Source organism: Opisthocomus hoazin, chromosome Z, assembly GCF_030867145.1.
Source record: "Opisthocomus hoazin isolate bOpiHoa1 chromosome Z, bOpiHoa1.hap1, whole genome shotgun sequence".
In the NCBI taxonomy this organism is placed as follows: Eukaryota; Metazoa; Chordata; class Aves; order Opisthocomiformes; family Opisthocomidae; genus Opisthocomus; species Opisthocomus hoazin.
This window is the reverse complement of record NC_134454.1, coordinates 76123416-76144305: the sequence shown is the minus strand read 5'-3', so window position 1 is coordinate 76144305 and position 20890 is coordinate 76123416. Positions and strand designations below refer to the sequence as shown.

Below are 20890 nucleotides of genomic sequence, written 5' to 3'. Positions count from 1 at the left end.
AGTCCAGGGTCCAGCCAGTGCACATCCCATAAGAATTATTTCCCCCTGTCTGCAACATGATCTAAAAATTAGCAAGGCACTTAGTACATGGTCTGTTTTTTGGTTTTCTTTTTCTTTTTTTAAATGGCTACTAATAAAATAGCCATGTATACTTGTTAATGCACAACTGAGAATGAGGGGAGAAGAGAGAACTACCTGCTTGTATATTGGCACAACTGAGCCCTAGAATGACAATATCCACGGGGGTAGCCAGAACAAGTAAGTGTCGTACATGAGGCTGGAAGATACCTAAAGAAGGAGAGAAAACACAATTTTAATTTGCAGCCAACCTCTCAGATCACAATCATCTATCCAATTTATCCATTGGAAAGACACATCGACTGATCAGAGGGAACAGTCATATTTAAGACTTAATGATCTGTGAAGTTCTAGAATTAGAACGGAGTCTCCGCAGTTCACGAAATATAGGATCTTTAAAATGATATTTTGCTTATGAACTTACTTCATTTAAATTCAGCCCCATTGCCAATTCAGCTTTGACTTCAAAGTTATCTAAGCAGTAGCTTAGTTTTGGTAGTAGTAGCTACCAAAAGAATTGGGAGGGTTAGAAATCAGGATCTTACAGAGGTTATCACTTGAATGTGTAAATTTATGAACAGTACAAATGCTAGAGTATCATGTGGCAAAAAATGCAAGCTCATCAGTGTACATGATTGTTAAACTATATATTATTTTTGGCTTGTAATTGATTTCGTAATGTTTCTAAAACCGAAACAAACCCATGTATCCTGTGCATACCTATATACACACACACAAACCACAGATTTTCACATATGCATATGCAAAAAAACTTATACAGAAGGTTCAGTAATTGCCTAAGTTTAGCCACTGCCATATATTCCTTACCTCCCTTTGGCTTCACAAGACCCACTGCAAGAATGGTTTCACTAAGGCCATCAAAATAAGCCAGATCTCCCCTGTCAACAAACAAGGAAAAAAAAAAACCTGCATAAAACTTGTCACATAGTATCACATAATAAGAAGGTAAAGAAAAGTAGATTCTGTGTATTCAAAAATTCTTAATACTTATTGTAACACTCTGAAGTCATCTACATCTTTTGCTTTGGGTGAAAGCAGGTCTAACAGAACGGAATCACAGAGAACTTTCACAGTACAACTATACAGGCCAAGCATTTGAGTTGCCTGGAACCTGTATAGCTGAGTTTCAGACCTGAAATCTAATAGCACTACTTTATATTTTTGGATTTTGTTAATTCATACAGTCTACTCTGAATTACACAATGCAGCATCTGCAATGCTGATTAATAGCAAGAGGAAGGAACTTACATGATTTCCCTTTTCCCATGAAAATTATCTCAAGCAAGAATTCCTGACCTCCTCCTGTGCACTGTACGATTAACACTATGCAGTGTTGTTTTATTTGGCAAACGTATTTAATACATTGTGACACAATGTAAATGTATGGAAAGGAGCTATGTGAGCCACAGTATGACCTTTAAACTTCTTCGGAAATAGAGTAACACATATAAAGAAGTTCTTACCATATAGGGAAACAAAGAGGCAAACCTGCAAATTATAAACATCTCACTGCCATTTGAAAATATAATGAAATTATTTTTGGTTTTACGCAGCCACAAAATAAGTTAGACAGGACAGCTTCGATCACAATACTTCAAGGTACCAGTGCTGTATTACTTGCCATTGTGGGAACAGTTGGCCACTCTACGTGCATCAGAGTACTTACTAAACCTACTTAGAAAAGTTAGGCAATCAGTATTACTATTTTTCTGCTTTTTCAGCGCAAGCAAAGCCCCAGCATAAATACAGCAATAACATTAGGATATTAGCTATGTCTCACCCTAAGGAAACGCATTTTCCTTTCTTTTGTCTCTAGATGATTTGGCAGCAACAGTACTAACTCTTAAAAATTCTGAAACACTTATTAGTCAAAAGTTTTAGTAAAACCTAAACGGAATCACGATATCTTAAACTGAACAGCACCTCTCTGTGCTACCACTAAACAATCTGCCACTACTGCAACCACTTAATTCCAGTATAATACCAATAAAATATGAACAGGAATGTGTTGTCTACATACCCGTCTTCATAGTTCCACATAAAAATGTCACTGTCGATGGTCAGCCAAGCTCGACTGATTTCTGGAAATACTCCCATCATACAATTGCACTGCATATCTGAGGCACTGCTGATGTAAGGACTAAATGCATTTTGGCTAGCAAAGGCAAAATGCCCTTTGGAGCATTTAAAAAAAACCAAACTACTTTATATACAGTAGTACACAAACCACGTACCGTAAACATTCAAAGTTCTTCATACAGAAACTAATTCCACCAGCAACTCTATGCAAATGGAACCGAAGTTCATCACTGGGAGTCTGACAGAAAGATCAGGGAAGAAAACTGTGGAAGAAAAAAGTTAGTTTCTAATATTACGCCTTAACACAACCTAACATATTGTTTTTCATCAGGATACGTCCAAACTGCTCCACTAGCTCTGGAGGAAGTGGGACTCTGCGGACAGAGCTGATCTCTGGAAGATTAGGTATTGACAGCAGACCCGGTCCTTGCAAAGGATAATCCATATCTGACATACCAGAAACAGTAGGGCTACCTGCAATTAAGCACAATAAAAAAGATTAGACTTCTTATAAAGAACGAGAAACTTACAAAGAAGGTTTCATATATTCTCTTTCTCTATCTATACCTGATTGTTTCCTAATCTGTGAAATGAAAATTAAAGTAATTGTGTTCCCTACTTTAGTTGAATAATACAGGCCTTCAGACTACGTGTAAAAAAAAATGCCTCAATACCGAAGAGACTGTAAGCACATAAATATCACTACTCACAACACACACGTGAACAAAGGCTTCTGTAAGAGCAGCACCATAAACAAGAAATCTAAACCTCAAACCAGAAACCAGCAAACGGATTTGCAAACAAACTCTTTTGATAACTCACTTGAACCCTAGCTTACCCTCTACCCCATTTTTACTGTGATACTCTTCAGTCCTTTTTTCTTCGCACGGCCAGACATTAAATATGCCAGTATTTGTGAACAAGTCAGAAGCGTATTCCTTCACCTAGAAAAGCTGCTCTGTGCTCCCAGTATGAAGTTAAAATACCCATATATAGCCATTATTTTACGTGACGTGTACCCATGATGCTGCCAGGGCAGCTACACTTGGGCCATGCAGATCATGTCCCATCATAACAGAAAAGAGACATGCTCTGCTTGTATCCTGACACCTGCTGGATATGTATTAACTAGGCCAGTTATAGCGCTTGAGTGCCTCTTCACAGCCCACTTTGCCAAACACTTTGCAGCAACGAAGTGGGAAAAGCTGTCTTTATGTTTTAGGAACAAAACAAATTATTTGCAAGGAGACATATCTGACATCACCACTACGTGTGACACACCGCTACAGACAAATGAAAGTCGCTCAAAGGCGCTTAAAAGAGATTTTCTGGCTGCTGGTAACTTAGGGATGGCGCTGGGCCATCAGTGACCCTAAAAGCATTCTGCAAGAGACTTGCCAACAGACAAAATGGACAACGTGTGCCATTTTTTTCACTTTCCGGCGGGAGACGGGGCCGAGGAGCCAACTCCAGCCCGCTCCTCCTGCCGTGGAGGGACCCCACACCCACAACCTCCACCCAAAGCGTCCACCGCACATCCCCACCCCTCCTCCTCCCCAAGCCTGAAGGCGCGCGAGACTCAGCCCTGCCACCGTCCCAGAGCAGGCAGGGTCGCCAGCCGCCGCCCCCGGGGCTCTTCCAGGGCGGCAGCCGCCCAGGCCGGGGGTCGCGCCAGGCCGGCTGCCCGCTGAGGCGCCACGCGGGCCGGCCATGGCCGCCCTGCGGCGGAGGCACCGGCGCGGCTGCGAGGGCCCTGCTCACCGGGCGCCGGGACGGCCAGCAGCTCGGAGAGGTCCGGGTAGCAGCGATCGTCCTGGATCTGCCGGTCGACGATGCGGCCCGCGATCTCCAGCGCCTCCTGCGCCGTGGGCGCGGCGGGGCTCATGACGGCGGGCATGGCGGCGGCAACGGCGGAGCCGGGGCCCGGGCCGGTGAACGGGTCCGCACGCGGATGGAAGGCGCGAGCCCTCCACCCGCCGCTCCGCCAACCGCCAAATCCCGGCGGGCCCCGCGCGCGCAACGCGCTTCCGCTGCGCCGTGGCCGACTTCCGCTTCCGCCTGCGGGGAGGGGCGGGGCGCGCTCCGCCTGCCGGAACGGAGCGGGCGGCGGGCGAGGTCGGGTCTCCAGCCTGGCCGGAGAGGAGCTGCCGAAGTCGGGCAGGCGGTGATGGCCGCCCGCGGGGCCGCGGCGCCTCACGGAGGGGCCGGCGGGGTCGGTTGTGAGGGCCCCGAGAGGCAGAGGGCAGCGGCTCCCGGCTGGTGTTGGTGGCCCCGGGCCGCTCCCTGCCTGCTGCTCCGGCCGGCGCTCGCTGTGTAGCCAAGGTGATGGAATCAGTTGACCATAAGCATGAACAGTGCTGCTGTGCTGCTGTGTTCCTGGTACAACCCGAGCCACCCGGACGTTAGGACGGAGGATCTGTTCTCTAAGTAACCATTAAGTAAGTAATTGTGTTTTTATCAAGAGAAATGATGGCGTGGGACACGGCTGCAGCAAGCATGCGAGGAATCCACTAAGACAGCAACTCCCTGCAACGTACCGTAGGGGATGTGTAGAGGAACGGGACAAAAGCAGACTGCTGTAATAAACAGAAGAGAAAAATGCTGAAGTAAACAGGACTTATGGATGTGCTGAAGGAGCCAAGTACATGATCAGGAGTTAAAAATGATTTTAATGGTAACCAACGCATTTATCTGAATTGCACCTTAACACCATTGTGCATTCGTTGTGAAAGAATCAATACCATAAGTGAGATCTATTCAATCCACTTGTATTGGTCCCGTGTATCATATGCATAGCACAAAAGGCACTAGAGGCAACTGTGAAGAAAATTTTTGTGATGCAACTGACACCAATTGAGCAAATGTTTTTAAAGCAATGATAAGATAGCTTAGCTTTTTATTGAAAGAAAAGGGGGGAGATGTTGGGGTTGATGTAGCTTGAGGGTTAGCATGACTAGGCCGCTTAAGCAAAACAGTTAGCATAACTGAACAGGCCGCTGGAAAGGGCAGCTAAGAATAACAATTGAGAAAGTTCCGACAGTGCACATGATGTGGGTTAGCAAAAACAAGACGTGTTCAAGGATGTGGAGGCGGCCTGTTGCTATTAGCGTTAGTGCATAGTTACCAATCATAATGGAATATTGGGTGCGTGAACAGCGCGTGATTTATGTCTGTAGCCTATCCGAATAAGCGTGATCGCGTGTGCAGATATGAAAACTGTATATAACCACGCAAGTGGAGCAATAAAGTGAACGGACTGTGCATTGCATCAATGTGTGAGAGTCATTCCTGTCCCTGCATGAATGCTGAAACTCGGCAAGGATGGAGCGGAGTGAAGATTCCATGGCCCTGCTCCGTGATGATAAAGCGGGAAGAGATGGTTCTCTAGAACTGATAAGCAGCTCCTCTGGCCCCCTGTGCCAACAGGTTTTCAAAACCTTGCCAAAGTGCTATCCTCTCATGAACTTTGCTTGTTTTAATATCGTTTTAATACCAAAACACACCTCCATCCCGAAGGCTGCCCGCCTCCGAGGTGCGACCACCTCTCTTCGAGTCTGCACTCTCGATTTTTCATGAACTATACCTTTAAATGTGAAGTGAGAGAATTTTACACCAATCGGCAAAAAGAATAATATTGAATATGCATGAATAAAATAAATATATATATTTTTGATTTATATAAACGGCATGGAAGGTGTATGAGGTATGCACGTTCGGTGGAATTATCCCCCGTGCATCCAGCGCTGCAATAAAGAATGCTCCCCTTTAACGCTACATTGGTGTTAACGAGGTTTTATTCCTGGATTTTCGGTCACAGCTGTAGCTCCCGGGGGGAGCACGGGGGGGCCCTGTGCCAGCCCAGAGGTGTTTTATACTGCCAGCCCAGCCTGGCACTGTGCCTGCGTCAGAGCCGCTCCAACATAGGCGGATTTTGCACGTGGCGATGCGCGAACTGCGACCAGCCGGCTCCCTCAGAGGCCCCGCTGCTCGGGGGCCCAAAGTCGCCTCCACGCAGTGCTGAGCCGGCGTGGCTGCTGTTTTTCCCGAGCTGGGGACGATGCATTGACGTGGCCATAGCACATGCTGTTTGGTCACCATGGTTGAGCCTCTGCTGAGCGATACACGTGCGCCGGACTCCCAAATCGGCGTAGGAAGCCTCAGGGCTGGGTGAAACCTGGATTTCAGGGAACGGGTCTGGTTTGTAAATCACGTTTGCTGCCCTGACTGCTCGGGGTTTCTGCCCCTGGGTCGGTCCAGCGCCCGTTCTGGAAAGCTTCGTCTGTGTGAGAGGCTCCTTGCATGAGAAAGGATCCCCTTCTGCTCTGCTTTGCAAGTGGGGAACCTGAAGCGAAGCCCCAAGCCCCGCTGGGTGTACGTGGCAGAGCAGGAAGATCTCCCTGTGTCTGCTCGATATTAAGGATCCAGCGGCCAGTCACCGGTGAGGTTCCCCAGGGCTCAGTTTCAGGGCCAGTGCTCTTTAATGGTTTTGTAAGCGATCTGGATGCAGGAATCGGGTGTGTATGAAGTAGGTTTGCCGATGATACTGAACTCGGAAGAGCTGTGGACTCCCTCGAGGTTGGAGAGGCCTTACAGAGAGATGTGGAGAGCTGGGCAATCGCCAGCCCTGTGAAATTTAACAAGAGCAAGTGCCAGGTTCTCCACCTGGGATGGGGAAATCCCGGTTATATGTACAAACTGCGGGGCGAGAGGCCGGGGAGCAGCCCCGAGGAAGGAGATCTGGGGCTCCGGTCTGGCGGCAAGCCGGAGGCGAGCGGGCAGCGTGCCCTGGCAGCCCAAGGGCCAGCCGTGCCCTGGGGTGCTCGGAGCAGGGCCCTGCGCCCCAGGCGAGGGACGCGGCCGTTCCGCCCCGCACGGCACCGCCGTGGGCAGCTCCGGGCGAGAGGGGGACATCACGGCGTCGCGGGTGTCCCCGGGCGAGGCGAAAGGCCTCGGGGGCCCCGTCCCGCTGGAGGCGTTCCCTCATCCTGCGCAGGTCCCGGCGAGCCCCTCCGAGCGGCGCCGGGAGGCCGGCACAAGGCCGGCGGCGGACGCCCGAAGCCGGGAGGGGCGGCGGTGGCGGAAGGGCGTCGCCGGGGGCCTCGGGCCGCGCCCGGCCGCTTCCTGCCGGCGCCTGTTGTGGTTCCGGGGCGGCCGCAACATGGAGCCGGCGGCGGACAGTGGTGAGCGGCGGGGGGGGTCCGGCCCACCCCCACCCCGCGCCCCCCCGGCTGACTCCTGCGGTTTTCTTTCCCTTCTTCTCGCAGACGCCGAGATGCTGGGGGCCCTTGACCCGGAGCTGGCGGCCACCATGGGCTTCTCCGGCTTCGGTGCGTTGCGGTGCGGGGCCGGGGGGTGCCGGGCGCCCGGCTGAGGGAGTTGCGGGGGCGCGGGGCCGGCGACCCTGGGTGGGGAGCCCCGGGGGAGGCCGGCGGCCGGAGGGGAAGCGGCGCGGCCGTGCCTGTCGGCCTCCGGCCGGGCGCTGCCAGAGCGGGTCCGCCTTCCAGTCCTCTGTTTCTTTGTTTTCAGGGAAGAAAGCTCGGACTTTCGACCTCGAAGCCATGTTTGAGCAAACGAGAAGAACTGCGGTGGAGAGGAGCAGGAAGGTCTTGGGTGAGAAGTGCGAGCATGGTCGGCCAATGCGTTTTAGAAAGCGTTTGGTTTTTCGGTGCCAAGTTTAATGTTATAGTTTGGCCGTGGCCAGCAACAACAGGGCCACACGGCTGCTTTGCCACCTCTCCCCCCGCCGGGGTGCGGAGGAGAATGAAAAGAAAACAGGCAGAAACCGGTGGGTCGGGATAAGGGCGGTTTAACAGAACAGCAAAGAAAGGGAACAGCAACAACAACGATACAGATAAGGGGAATACACAACACAAACCGCACAACCCAGAGAGCCGCCCTCCACGACTGCCGCCGCAAGCTCCCCAGCCGCGAGTTCCCCAGCCGTGAGTGAGTTTTTACCGCCCAGCTCCCACCCACCGGAACCCAGCATGACGGCACATGGTATGGAATACCCTGCTCTCTTTGGCCAGGTGGGGTCAGCCCGCCCGGCTGTGTCCCGTCCTGGCTCCTGGTGAAAATTCACCCTGTCCTGGCCAAACCCAGGACATTATCCGCGCCTTATTCCATACCTTCTGCGTCATACTGGCTGTCTCGAGAGCAACGAGCAGATGCAGTTTTGTTCAGGGAAGATGGTCCTGAACAGCTTGGGGCTTGGTGAACAGTAAAGTTATCAATTTACACATGTTGTCGGAGTGTGTAAGAGGAGTGTGCGTGTGTCAGGTTCCTGTAGTGAGGCATAGCTTACAGACACAAGAAAAAGGTGAATTTGAACACAGGAGTTATTTTTTTTCTTTTACTTAGATGTTTGTTTATTTTGGAAGGGAAGTTGATACAGACAGCTGTAATCTAGAGAGAACAAGTTAACAACTTTATACTGAATGGCAGGTTATATAGCAGCCCACAAATTTGTCTCAGTTCTTCTGCTGTGCTGGGAGTGGGTAAGTTTTCAAGGTGGTGGTTTGAGAGTGAGAGATGGAGAAAATTGTGTCTTTTGGTGCCCGTGTCCAGTCAAACACCATTCCAGAGAAGGTCCTTGGGAGACACTCATGTAGGTTCTAGTAATCCCTTTGCTAACCCACATGTCTGTGCATGCTCCCTCTGCTTGGACAGCTTGTGCAGAATGTGTGGGTTTTGTTTTTGGTTTTGGCTTTTTTTTTTATGTGATGCCGTCACATCATGGTTGAGCAGCTTCTATCCTACTAGATTACACTTAATCTGCTCTGTAAAATGTCACAGTCTATGAAATTAGTAGAATTGAAGCACTTTATGAAAAAAGCAATTCTGTGTGAAAGAATGAGATAAATACGATGGTGCTTGTTTTTATTGTTTTGATTCTATGCAGCGCCACAAGAACGGACCTCTGTGGAGCCTCGTTGGCTTTGTGGACTTTAAGACACTCTGAAATTCAAATATACAAGGGATTTCAAAGCTTGATTTGGACATTTTTGTTTGTTTGTTTTTTCTGTTGGCTGAATCTAAACACAACAGTGTGTTTCCGTGCTGGAAACCTTTTCATGTTTGATACTGGTTCAGGTTAAGCTATCACTCCTCACAAGAGATCATTTGCTAACACCGTGTTTTGGTTTAGGAGGGAGATCTAGTAAGTGATTATGAAAACATAATGTTTTTAAGGCAAGACATCTTGAACTGCATCTTGAATGTGTCCCTTCCTTGCTCCCCTCCATTCCCCAAGTTTCCAGGCTCTTACCAGTAAAGGAAGCACAACACATTTTGTTGTTTATAAGTCTGATCGTTTTACCAAAAATGATAAAGTTTTGTGTGTAATTCGGCTGTTTAACTTGGAAACAAATTTTGGTATTCAGAATATAGTAATCGAAAAAGTATATGTTTTACAGCTTTTTGTGGGGGTGGTGTCAGGCAAGCACTTTATTTTCACATTCCTTAAGATACACAGTTTACTTTTAGCTTTTTGGAATACCTACGATAACTTTTGGAAATGTCATCTCTGCTACCCTGGATAAAAAGAACTGAGATCAAAATATGTTTCCTGGTTCTGTATCTTGCAGATGTTTGTGTTTCTGTTGAGAGTAAAATGTTTCCTAGCTTTGCTGCAAAGCACATTTTTTCTTTTTAGTTTAGTTAGCAAACAGTGAGCAAAAAAAAAAGACAGTGAAGTTTTGGTGGCCTTCTGTGATGGGGTTACTGCTGCATTGGTGGATAAGGGTAGAGCAACTACCTGGACTTGAGCAAAGCATTTGACACTGTTCCGCACAATATCCTTGTCTCTCAGTTGGAGAGACATGGATTTGATGGATGGACCACTCGGTGGATGAGGAGTTCACTGATGATCGCACTCAGAGGGTGTGGTCAACAGCTCAGTGTCTGAGTGGAGACCAGTGATGAGTGGCATTTCTCAGGGAGTGGTGTTGGGACCGGCGCTGTTTAACATGTTTGTCAGTGACATGAACAGTGGGATTGAGTGCACCCTCTGCAAGTTTTCTGACAGCACCAAGCTGAGTGGTGCAATCAACACGCTGGAGGGAAGGGATGCCATCCAGAGGAACTCTGATAGGCTTGAGAGGTGGGCCTGTGCAAACCTCGTGAAGTTCAACAAGGCCAAATGCAAGGTCCTGCACGTGGGTCAGGGCAATCCCAAGCACAAATACAGGCTGGGTAGGAAACGGATTGAGAGCAGCCCTGAGGAGAAGGACTTGGGGGTGTTGGTTGATGAGAAGCTCAATGTGACCTGGCAATGTGTGCTTACAGCCCAGAAAGCCAGCTGTATCGTGGGCTGCATCAGAAAAAGCAGGTCAGGGGAAGGGATTCTGCCCCTCTGCTCTGCTCTGGTGAGAGCCCACCTGGAGTCCCACGTCCAGCTCTGGAGCCCTCAGCACAGGACAGACATGGAGCTGTTGTTGGAGCGGGGCCAGAGGAGGCCACAACAATGATCCGAGGGATGGAGCATCTCTGCTGTGAGGAAAGGATGAGAGAGCTGGGGCTGTTCAGCCTGGAGAAGAGAAGGCTGCGGGGAGACCTTATTGTGGCCTTTCAGTACTCGAGGGGCCCACAAGAAAGCCGGAAAGGGACTTTGGACAAGAACACATAGTGGACAAGGGGTAGTGGCTTTTAACTGAAAGAGGGTAGGTTTAGATTAGATGTAAGAAAGAAATTCTTCACTCTGAGGGTGGTGAGGCCCTGGCACAGGTTGCCCAGAGATGCTGTGGAGGCCCCCTCCCTGGAAGTGTTCAAGGGCAGGCTGGACGGGGCTTTGAACAACCTGATCAAGTTGAAGGTGTCCCTGCACATAGCCAGGGGGTTGGAACAACATCCTTTCACTCAAATCATTCTATGATTCTATGTTTCTTGTGTATAAAGAAAGTAACTTTTTTTAGAGAGAAAGTATCTTTTCTCTGCCTAATTGAACTTTCTCAAGCACTTTTAGAAATACAGTAGCTGTATATGTTACCCTGTCATAATCCCACCATTCTTTCTTACACTTTGAAATGGGAGGTTGTGTTTGCTTTGATTTTGTTGCACTGTTCCACAGGGTTTCTTTTTCAGTAAGTGAAGTGGGAATGAGCTCTTAACGCAAACAACTCTTTGTATTTATTTTTGAAAAGTCATATTTAGAGTGGACTTATATATACCTGTGTATATTTGTGTACTAATTTAGTTCCCTACGCTGTGAAAACTTCAAGAACTCTCTGCTCTGTTCTGTCGTACTGGTTTAGTATAGTGTTGAAAATGCTGAAATAGCAACATCCGTATATGATCAAATTATGTTTGATAGCGTGTACAAACTAACAGCTGGAAGGTGTTTTCCTTGTGACATTTTGTTTTTCTGAGTGGTCATAGCAGTAGCAACAGAAATTTAATTTATGTGGAAAAATAATCTATATTCAGGTGGAATGCTTCATTTGCTGTTACCTTTTCAAATATTTCATATAGCTCTGAAAAAGAAGTGTTTTACTATCCTCAGAAAGCCTTGAATTCCATTATTTTTTGAAAGTCTTGATTATTTCTCATTTATGTACTCCCCGTATTCAGAGGCTCGTGAAAGAGAGAAGGAAGACCAAGCTGAAAAAGAGTTTCGAAGTCCGTGCACTGATTCATCAGCGTCAGCATCCAGTGCAACAGGAGCTGGGTCCACAGTAACCCAAAGGTACTTAGATATGGTGGGAGATTCCGTGTAACAGCTTTCTTATCAGAAGAGTTGTGCTGGGTTTGGTTGCTTGTTTTTTGGTTTTTTTTTTTTGAGAGTATGAATGTCATTTAGCTTGTGTGAACATTGTGTTATCTGAAGTATTTCAGTGGAAATACTGTTGGGGGTTTTTTTGAAAATTTTTTATGTGCGTTCTTAAAGATGAGTCAATATTTGTAAATACTGATGTTATGTATATTTAGTAGTTAATTTTGCAATCTCCTCCCTAATCCTGTTCAGCGTACTTTTAAAAGAAATAACAATGATGTTATCTGTGGATTTTTTAAAAGTATTAGGGCAAATTAAGTCAGCACATTAATGAGCAGCTATTGTTCCCACCTGTAGATAGAATGTATTTGTTCCTGCCTGCTGAAGAAGAAAGCGAAGAAACTCTGTATGCGTGTTGTGTAGAGTAGTGGTGAGGCTGAGAAAGTATTTTGTTTTGACTTCAGTCTGAAATTTACTCTCAAACTTGCCAATATTAGTTTGTTGTTGACAAACAACAAATGCTAGTGCTTTGGCAGTTTGAATTCTGAAATGCCAGGAAACTAAAAGTAGCTGAAAGTGATGGGAACACACAACTGTGTTGCATGGCAGGGATTGCAGAGATCAGTGCACTGTAAATTTTGGGGTTTCTGTATCTATGGAAGTCTAATAACCTATATATATGTATCATATGGGCTGATAGAGTCTATATGTGGTAGGTTATTAGAGACAAACTTAGTGTTTCAGACCTTGAACAGATTTCTGTCACAAAATTTACTTTTTGCCTGTTGCTCTATGAAAAACTTGGATGAGTGGTGCACTCTCAATGAAATTACTGATCGCACAATATACTACCCTATAGATCCTGTGTTGTGTCTTGGGCATGAGAGTAAAATAATCTGTGCTCTGATTCGCTTTTGATGATCTTAGACACCTATCTGGTGAAATAATGAAGGATCACAAGAATGTAAGTGTAATGTGATCGTGTGCTGTAGATGGGTGACTTCAATATAAAGACTCAATTAAAACAGATGGTAAAGTGGAAAGTAGTCAGGTGATACAGAACCTTTCCCTAATTATCTCATTCTGCTAATGGACTTGACAGAAGAAAACTGTTAGGGACTTTGCATAAAGGAAAACAACAAATACCTTGAAGTATTCGAAGTTATTAGGTAGACCCTGATAACTTGCCAGAGTTCTGCTGATATGAAGTTTTCTTTTTTTTGTTTTTACCAAGCATTGAGAAGGGAGGGCGTGGCATTAAAAGCTCTCCTGGAACTTTTATATTTGCTTGTAAAATGCGATATGTACCCTTGTACTTACTGCTAAAAACAGGAAGCTAGTGAAGCAGACGTGCCATTGTGACTCAGCCTTAGTTCAGGGGAACAATCCTACCACTGACAATTTAAATCTGAAATGTAGTTGTTCTTTTTAACTGACCTAATGTATATGTTCTGTTCTCTGAAAATGGCAACACTTTCCTGAATATTACTTTTTTTAAAATTCCAAGTAATTTCAGTAATCATAGTAGCCCTCTTACTAATTTTTTAACTTTTAAAAAGGAATTGGTCACTCCAAAAAGATGTGAAGAACAGCTACTGATTCTATTTGCTTTTGAGCTACTTTGCTGTAGAGAAATTTTTAGAATAGTTATGGTACTTAAGTGTTTATGTGTAAGTATAATAATAATTTGCTTTGTGAAATGAAACCTGAATCTCCTGGTATATAAAAAGAAAAAAACCTAGGAAAGCCTGAGAAAATAGAGTGGATGATGTGAGGAGAATGAACACATGGTGGGGATATGCCCATATACGTGCACAACTCTCGGAATGTTTTTTGTTATTTCCCCTGTCTATGTGCTCTAAATGCAGCTTTCTTTTTCTGCCCTTACAGCTTGTTTCACTTACTGAGGAGGTAATAAGGGGAAGCAAAAAAAAATTCCTTACGCTTCTCTGAATCCTGGGAAAGGGACTGGCAAACTGATGGTTTCTTTACAGCCTCTGGCAGAGTATGACTGGAAAGTTGAAAGTTGAATGAAGTGCCACTTGTTTCGTCCTTTCTGTCAGCGCCGCTCCCAGTTGCTGTCAGAAGGGTATATGGGCTTTTGGTCTGGCTGCATTGGGATGTTCTTACGTTTGATTTTCTTCCAGTACAGCAGAGGATACTGGTAGCTGTAGCTCAGGTACTTAGCTGTGCCTGCCAAGCTTGGAATGTGATGAAAAGTAGCACTGCAATTCTGGCCATTTCATGTGCAGAGTGATTACACTGCCCCTCAAAATACTGGAATGTTTGATTTAATTGAGTTGTCCTTCCTAGCAAATGAGGGAATGATAAAGGTAGATAATTAGGGAAGGAGCTAGGTGTTGTTCTTGTCTGTCGATAGGAAGATCTGAAAATCTGGGACTCCAGGACTGGAAAGGACTCCTTGAATCATTGTGTTACATACGTTCTGGTCACTGGCAGCTACAGTGTGTATTTGGTTCCATTCCAAAACTATAATATTAAATAGATTGTTCTGGGGGGGAAAGATATGTGGTTTGCTAGTCTGGGAATGCATATTGACACAACTCTTTTGCGCATAGTGTGGTAAAGTTGTTAGTTTTGGGGATACCTAACTTGAAGGACTTTGAAGGTCCCAACCCGTTCTTCACGTGCTGGAAAAGCCTCATTTTGGTAAAAGGGTAGTGGTTGTCCCGTTGTTGTAGAGTAAGAGAAGCTCTTTTATTTGAGTTAGATTTCTTAGATAGTCAGATCCTGATCTAGGTCTTTAAATGTCTCTCATCACTATGCAAAACAAAGTTTGTATGGAGAGGTAATATCTTTTATTACACTAGTAAATATAGTTGGAAAAATTAGATAAGCTTTCAGGCATGCAAGCCCTTCTCATCACTGTAACATCTGAGGACCTGATTTGTGTTGGTTTTAGTTTGTTTTGATTTCTTCCTAAAATAGTGTTAGTTGCTTATCCGACACAAACATTTGCTCTGTGACCTACTACCTGCTGGGTGTACAGCTGGTTTGGGGGGCGGAGTGGGGCTGCGTTGTCTGTCACAATTACATACTTTGCAACATATTTTCTTAATCTTTTATTATGTTCTTAAACTTGTGTGTTTTTATTATAGTTTTTAAGTGATGACCTAAATTAAAAAAAAAACCCAATACCTCTGTAGTCTTTTTTTATTTTCTTTGTTGAATTGCCTTATGCAGTCTCCTCACGTAAAAACTCACGTGTACGCTCTTAAAATACAAGCTCCTAAACCAAGTCTTGCAGTTTGAGGTTATCTCATTGAATCTGAACGGCAAATCTGATTTCCAGTACAAGGCAGCACTGTAGTGATACACTATATCTGGTCAAAAGGCAAAGTTTTCTGCTTATCACTTATAGACCTTCTGCCAGTTAGAATACTGCCTCCTTGATAACTACCAGCAGAGGGAGCACGTTTATTTTGAATAAACGGAATGAACATGGCCTGAATAGCTCTACTTAAATTTTCAACAGTTTTCTAGTGCCAAAAACAGTGTGTTCACACAACTGATATGGACAACAGCAAAATAATTTAATGTACCTTTTAGAATCTAGGTTTGTCACAGTATCAAATATTTGGTTGAAAGTGCCTGATTCCCTGTTACGCTTTAACAGCGTTATAAAGCAAGTGCGGTGCTTTGGGTTCTCACTCCGGTTGTGAGCCTGGGTGATTACTATTTTGAGTTCCACCCAGGCAACAGAGGTGCAGAGCACCTACACAAGCTGCAGCTTCAAGCGGAATCTTGAAAAAGCTTGGTAACAATATATCCTGTTGGCTTCTAAGTGATATTGAGACCCATACTAGTGACGTGACATTGTTGGTTTTACAGTCCGTCTAACTTTTTCTTTGTTTGATTTTGTGCAGTTTTTTGAACTGTCTGTCACTATGGTATTCCTTTTTTTAAAGCTTTGTGTATGCTTCCAAGATGATGGTGGACCTACATTCTGCTAATAAAAATTAGTTTATGTTTGCTGCTAATTTCAGTGTTTACATCAATTTTACAACAGTGCTTAGCATCTTTTATGTGAAAATTCCTATGGAAGTGTCGATGTTCTTGGAATAGTAATTTTAAATTTTTTGCTGTACAGAGAGACAGCCTGTAGTGAAAGTGGAGATAGCTCAGATGAAGAGTTAATTGGTCCTTCCATGCAATCCCAGACTTCTGCTCAAGGTCCAGCTGAGGATAGTGATGATGATGATGAAGGTGATGAATTCATTGGGCCACCACTTCCACCTGGTTTCAAGGATAGTGATGACGATAATGACAATGATGATACAGAGGAGGAAGATAATGTAAGTATTTTGTTCCGTTTTAATGCTTTGAGTAGACGCTGATTTTGAAGTGTGCTCTTCCTTTATGATTGAATTCGCAGGTGAAATATAACTGTTGTTTGAAGTGCAGGTGTTTTGTGTTTTTTCTAATGATTATTCAACAAATGCAAGTAATTGTTTTCATTTAAAAATATCAGGATTTTAGAACAATGTTTGCATTCTCAAGGAGAATTCATGATCAGTGTGTGTATATTGTTTACTCTTTTTTGTTTGCATGTTATGAAAAAACTTTATAAATAAATATTTTATATAAGTAACTTATATGGTTTGTTTCCCAATGCATGTGTAGATTTTTTTACAAGAAAGAGGAGGCAGAGGTGGGCTTGAATCTAGGGAGATCAATTGTGCTAAAATTGTTCTGAGAAAATAAGCTGTGATAACTGAGGGCTTATGTTTGTTCGTTTCTTTTGGTTTGTATTTTTTTCTAAATCTAAGTAGTTGCCAGACTAGTTCGTTAGAGTGGTTGTAGATTGTCTCTTTTTTCTATGTTAAAAGCAAGAAAACCTGTAACAGCCTAACTTGGGTATCACAGATACTCTGTTGACAAATCTAGTTGAAAGTTTGATGGTTTGATATTCATTCTCCAAAACTTCCTGGATTGAATATTTTGTGGCAGTGGATTTTGTATGATGGTTTCCATGTTGTTTTGTAGAAACAATGGCAGAAGTTGTGTAAAAACAGCCTTACGCTGTTTTGAACCATTCGGTAGCAGAAAAATACTGTATGTCGTGTTACATAGTTATAAACCTAATCCTAAAAAACAAATTCCCAAGTGTCTCAAGGGTTTCTTGTCAATTCCTTTTCAGTTTTTATTACGTTGTCTGATCTGCTTGATTCACTGTTGCCTATGGATTTCTCTAATTATCAAACTATACAATTTAGCGCCATATCTCCTGTGATCTCATCTGTACCCCACGCATGACTTGTTCTGTCTTAGGGAACCAACTGTGGATAAATCCCCAACTTTCCTTGACAACGTTGTAAGCCTTGAGTTAGCTTATGACTTACTATTGATGTGTGTCAGGAATTCTCTTAACTTTTATCTGTTATGGCACGATAGAGTGAGTCCATATTCCTGAGGCTGTCGTAGACTCAGCAGACTTCAGTTACTGTGGATCACGTCATATCGAAGTCACTACGTTTCCGCCAATTTTCATCTGTTCTTCCATCTCAGGTCTGCTTGTTCGAACATTTTAATCTCATAGTAAAATTCAGTGCTTTATCAAGAAATATGGTCAAACATGAATCTCTCCAACAGATTATCAGAACAAGATTTGCTGTCTTGAAAAGTGCTTACATTTATTGATGCCGAAGGAAATGTTCGGGCTTGTTCCGTTTTGTCTCTAAATGCTTTTCAACTTATTTCAGTGCCATCCAGAGTGTTAGTGTGTACACAGATTGTGGTGAACCCAGACGCTTGTCATTTCGGAAGAAAACCACAATATCTTACACAAAGAATAAGAACTTTTGAAAGTACCTATTAACATCTGCTAAGTTTGTGCATGTACGTACTAGGAAGTGGTAAATTTCAAAAAGTGCATGCTTGTTCTTCACAGGTGTTTTGTTCTTTTTTTGGGGTCTCATTAGAATGCCCTTCTGAATCACAGCTTTCCTAGCTGTCCCCATTTCTCTTCCTAGAAAAAAAACAATCTTTTGCTCTGCTGTCAGCACTCCTGAAGCTTGTAACTGCCTCATAGCTGAATAATTGAAGCCACACAGAGAGAAACAACCAGGCTTGGGAATAAAGTACTTTCGGGTATCTCTAATCTTTAGGAGAGTATAAATTGTCCAGGGTGCTCAAAGCATTTCAGTGTATACGACACTAAAATGAAACAGTGTATACTTGAAATTATTATGAAATTATGTTATGCCCTGGCAACTAAACATGGTTAAGCCCCATGTCTGCTAATATTTCATTGAAGTATTACACAAAACTTTACGTTAGAGTTTTCTTGTAGCTGTTCATACCGATCTTTTCTAAACAGACTTTATTGTTCATTGCTTTGTTTCTATGTTACGTCCTTACTTATTTTTGTAAACAATGGAGATTTGGAAACACCAGAACTGTAGGCAGCGATTGTCTTAGGGGGACAAAAATAGGAAGTTACATTTCTGTGGAATACCTTCTTGTCAGGGTCTTAACGAATTACGTTGATTTCTAAACTGAGTATCTTCAGATCGGTCTTCCTAATAATGAAGAGAATTTTGCGTGTGTTGGAAAATCATAGAGGATTTTGCTTAAAAATCACATTTATCAGATTAGCTAAATAATGATTCTTCACTTATATACCTAAATTTTTCTTGTAACTCATACCAGAAATTACTTGAGTTTTCTTTTGCAAATGAGAATTGATGAAGTAGCTTGTGGTTTAGCCAGAATTTTGTTGTAAGACTGGATTAAAATTTGGGACAACTTTTCACCTGGCTTCATGGTCTGTTACAGATGTCACTTTCTGTGATTAGCAAAAACCATTATATATTTACCTTGCTGTAATTTCATTCTGGAGTAAAATATATATATACCTTTCAATTGTGTGTTTTGGCGATGGTCTTGCCTACTTATACTGAATTGGCAAAATTACTGTGTTGCATCAAAGAAAGTTTCACCAGATTGGTAAAGTAGGCTATTACAGACATACACTAAATATTCAGCATCTTTTTTATTGCATCATCAGTGGAATGCTAGCATCCTTTGACATCTCTTCTACTGAGTAGTTTTAGTTGGGTATTTTTATTCGGTTTAGATGAATCAAGTGTTCTACACATACTACAGTTCCAGTTTGACATAAGCATCTCTTTCATCTCAGTGAGTGCTATATGGATTCCTAAATGTAATCACATTCAAACTGTAGATTAGTGCCAAGCTGTAGCAGAGTCCTTCATTTATTCATATTTGTGGAATAGGTGAGGTCTTGTAGGAGAAAACAACTAAATGCTAAGCACTCGTTTATGTAGCATAGCAGTGTGGGAGAACAGTATTATCTGATAATTGAGAAATTGCGGGAAGATGCACAACATCTCTGAAGTGGTAAAGCTGTATATTTTTGGAGGCAATATATATGTTCCATAAGGCAGCGTAAGGCTTTTAGTAGTAGAGGGAGCTTATGAAGAGCAGAGGGGGTTATCAGCAAAGTAACAGAACATAGCTATTTCTTTTAATCCCTCTGTGCTGTAGTGTGCTGGGTACCTATTTTCTGTGGTCCTCTATGAAAGATGTCTGCACCTTAGCAGGGCTTTGTGCATTGGAATCTCCAAAATGGAGCCTACAATACATATAAATAATTTTGGAAAAAATAACTGGATTCTTCTTCAACCTGATGTCTGTTATATGCCAATGAGATAAGGATTTTTAAAAATAAATTATGGAATTGCTTGTATGCCTGTCAGATTTATGGATTCTGAGACCTGAATATTTTTTATTTTCATTATCTCTCTCCAAAGGGCAGTAGGTATCTTGTTTAGCAAAACTCTTGCTTTGGTTCTGTAAGCTTCTCTAGAATGCCAAAGGGAAAACAATGTGCAGAAACAGTTAATTTTACTTCAACCTGTCTTTCTCAGTAGGTGCTTTGTTTACTGGTTGATTGTATTCATTTCTAGCAAGATTGTGGTATTAATTTTTCATGTATATGTATTTGAATAATGCTACAACTGGCTCGGTAAAGTGGAGTTACCAGAAACCAGAGTTAAAAGACCCCAATGAAAAGTTTCAGGCAGAAAGGTAACTTGCAGACTGGTGTGATTTAAGTTTGTCTGAACTTAAGACAATAGTTACAAAACAATCCAGAATAGACTTGGTTGAGAATAAGCAGAGCAGCAGAAATATGAGACTTGTGGGTTTTCAGTCTAAACAGTTAATTTATAACTGGGAAGATTTTTTGTCAGCATGGATGCCAGAGGCCTTTGGGGTCTAAAGCCGCCCCTTACCGCTGCTCATGAACTCAGTTAGTTTCTTTCCTGTGAAGGGAATCAGGAAGCAGCTGTGCTTTTCTGATTTCCTGTTGATCGATTGGTGATCACAGTGTGATCCTGTGAGCCCCGAGGAAGGCAGGTGTTGCTGTTATGAGAACTCTCTGATTCCTTGTTCTTGCTTGTACATCAGTCTGTGGTACGCATGGGGGCAGAACTAGGAGAGGAGAAACAGAAAGCTCCACTGGATAATTTCTTTGTTTTGTTTCCAGATGTACTGTGAGACTATCTCTCTTGTTACTGTTTTTTGCTGCTGAAGTACTGTCTTTAAAACAGAAGTATCTGTATTTTTGACCCTGAAGGAAACAAATTTTTCTTTTATAGTTATATAAGTTGCAGTTCTGTAATCCAAAGTCTTGTTTGGACTTTGCGTAACAGATAAGATGTATCACAATACTGGCTTCACCCTGGTAGCTTGCCATTGTCTCTCAAGCATGACTTTAGATGTGTTGTCTATTATAGGAACATAGTTTTTCCACCACTGCTTGTTCAGTTGTTTTTTGCTTTCTTATGATGGACTGTCGACAGAGACATATGTCAAAATTGCTTGCTATGAGATTAGCATCTTCTGAGTCTAGAGTTGGCCCAGGGCTGCCCAGCTCACTTTGGGTATTTTACTGAATAATCATCAGGTGGAAGGAGTAGCTGGTGGTTATTATCTTTGATGGGAATTTTTCATGCC

At 43.6% G+C, this 20890-nt stretch overlaps 2 protein-coding genes across 3 annotated transcripts in view; one reads left to right on the top strand and one right to left on the bottom strand.

The window, feature by feature from the left end:
• NUP155 (nucleoporin 155) overlaps positions 1-4168 on the bottom strand; it is a 31644-nt gene extending 27476 nt beyond the window's left edge. Inside the window, exons 1-5 of one of the 2 annotated variants that reach the window (XM_075447268.1) lie at positions 3940-4168; positions 2515-2652; positions 2120-2216; positions 907-977; positions 196-288 (exon numbers count right to left, since the gene is read on the bottom strand). In XM_075447268.1, the coding sequence (XP_075303383.1) occupies positions 196-288; positions 907-977; positions 2120-2216; positions 2515-2652; positions 3940-4075 (535 nt within the window). In that variant the 5' untranslated portion in view covers positions 4076-4168. Of the gene's footprint in view, positions 1-195; positions 289-906; positions 978-2119; positions 2217-2333; positions 2385-2514; positions 2653-3939 lie in introns of those variants that run through there. The other variant, XM_075447269.1, reaches the window with a different exon arrangement.
• A 3115-nt stretch (positions 4169-7283) lies between these two features.
• WDR70 (WD repeat domain 70) overlaps positions 7284-20890 on the top strand; it is a 136090-nt gene continuing 122483 nt past the window's right edge. The window contains exons 1-5 of the mRNA XM_075447270.1: positions 7284-7358; positions 7443-7505; positions 7705-7788; positions 11746-11860; positions 15999-16203. Coding sequence (XP_075303385.1) covers positions 7337-7358; positions 7443-7505; positions 7705-7788; positions 11746-11860; positions 15999-16203 — 489 coding nt within the window. The 5' untranslated portion in view covers positions 7284-7336. The remainder of the gene's footprint in view (positions 7359-7442; positions 7506-7704; positions 7789-11745; positions 11861-15998; positions 16204-20890) is intronic.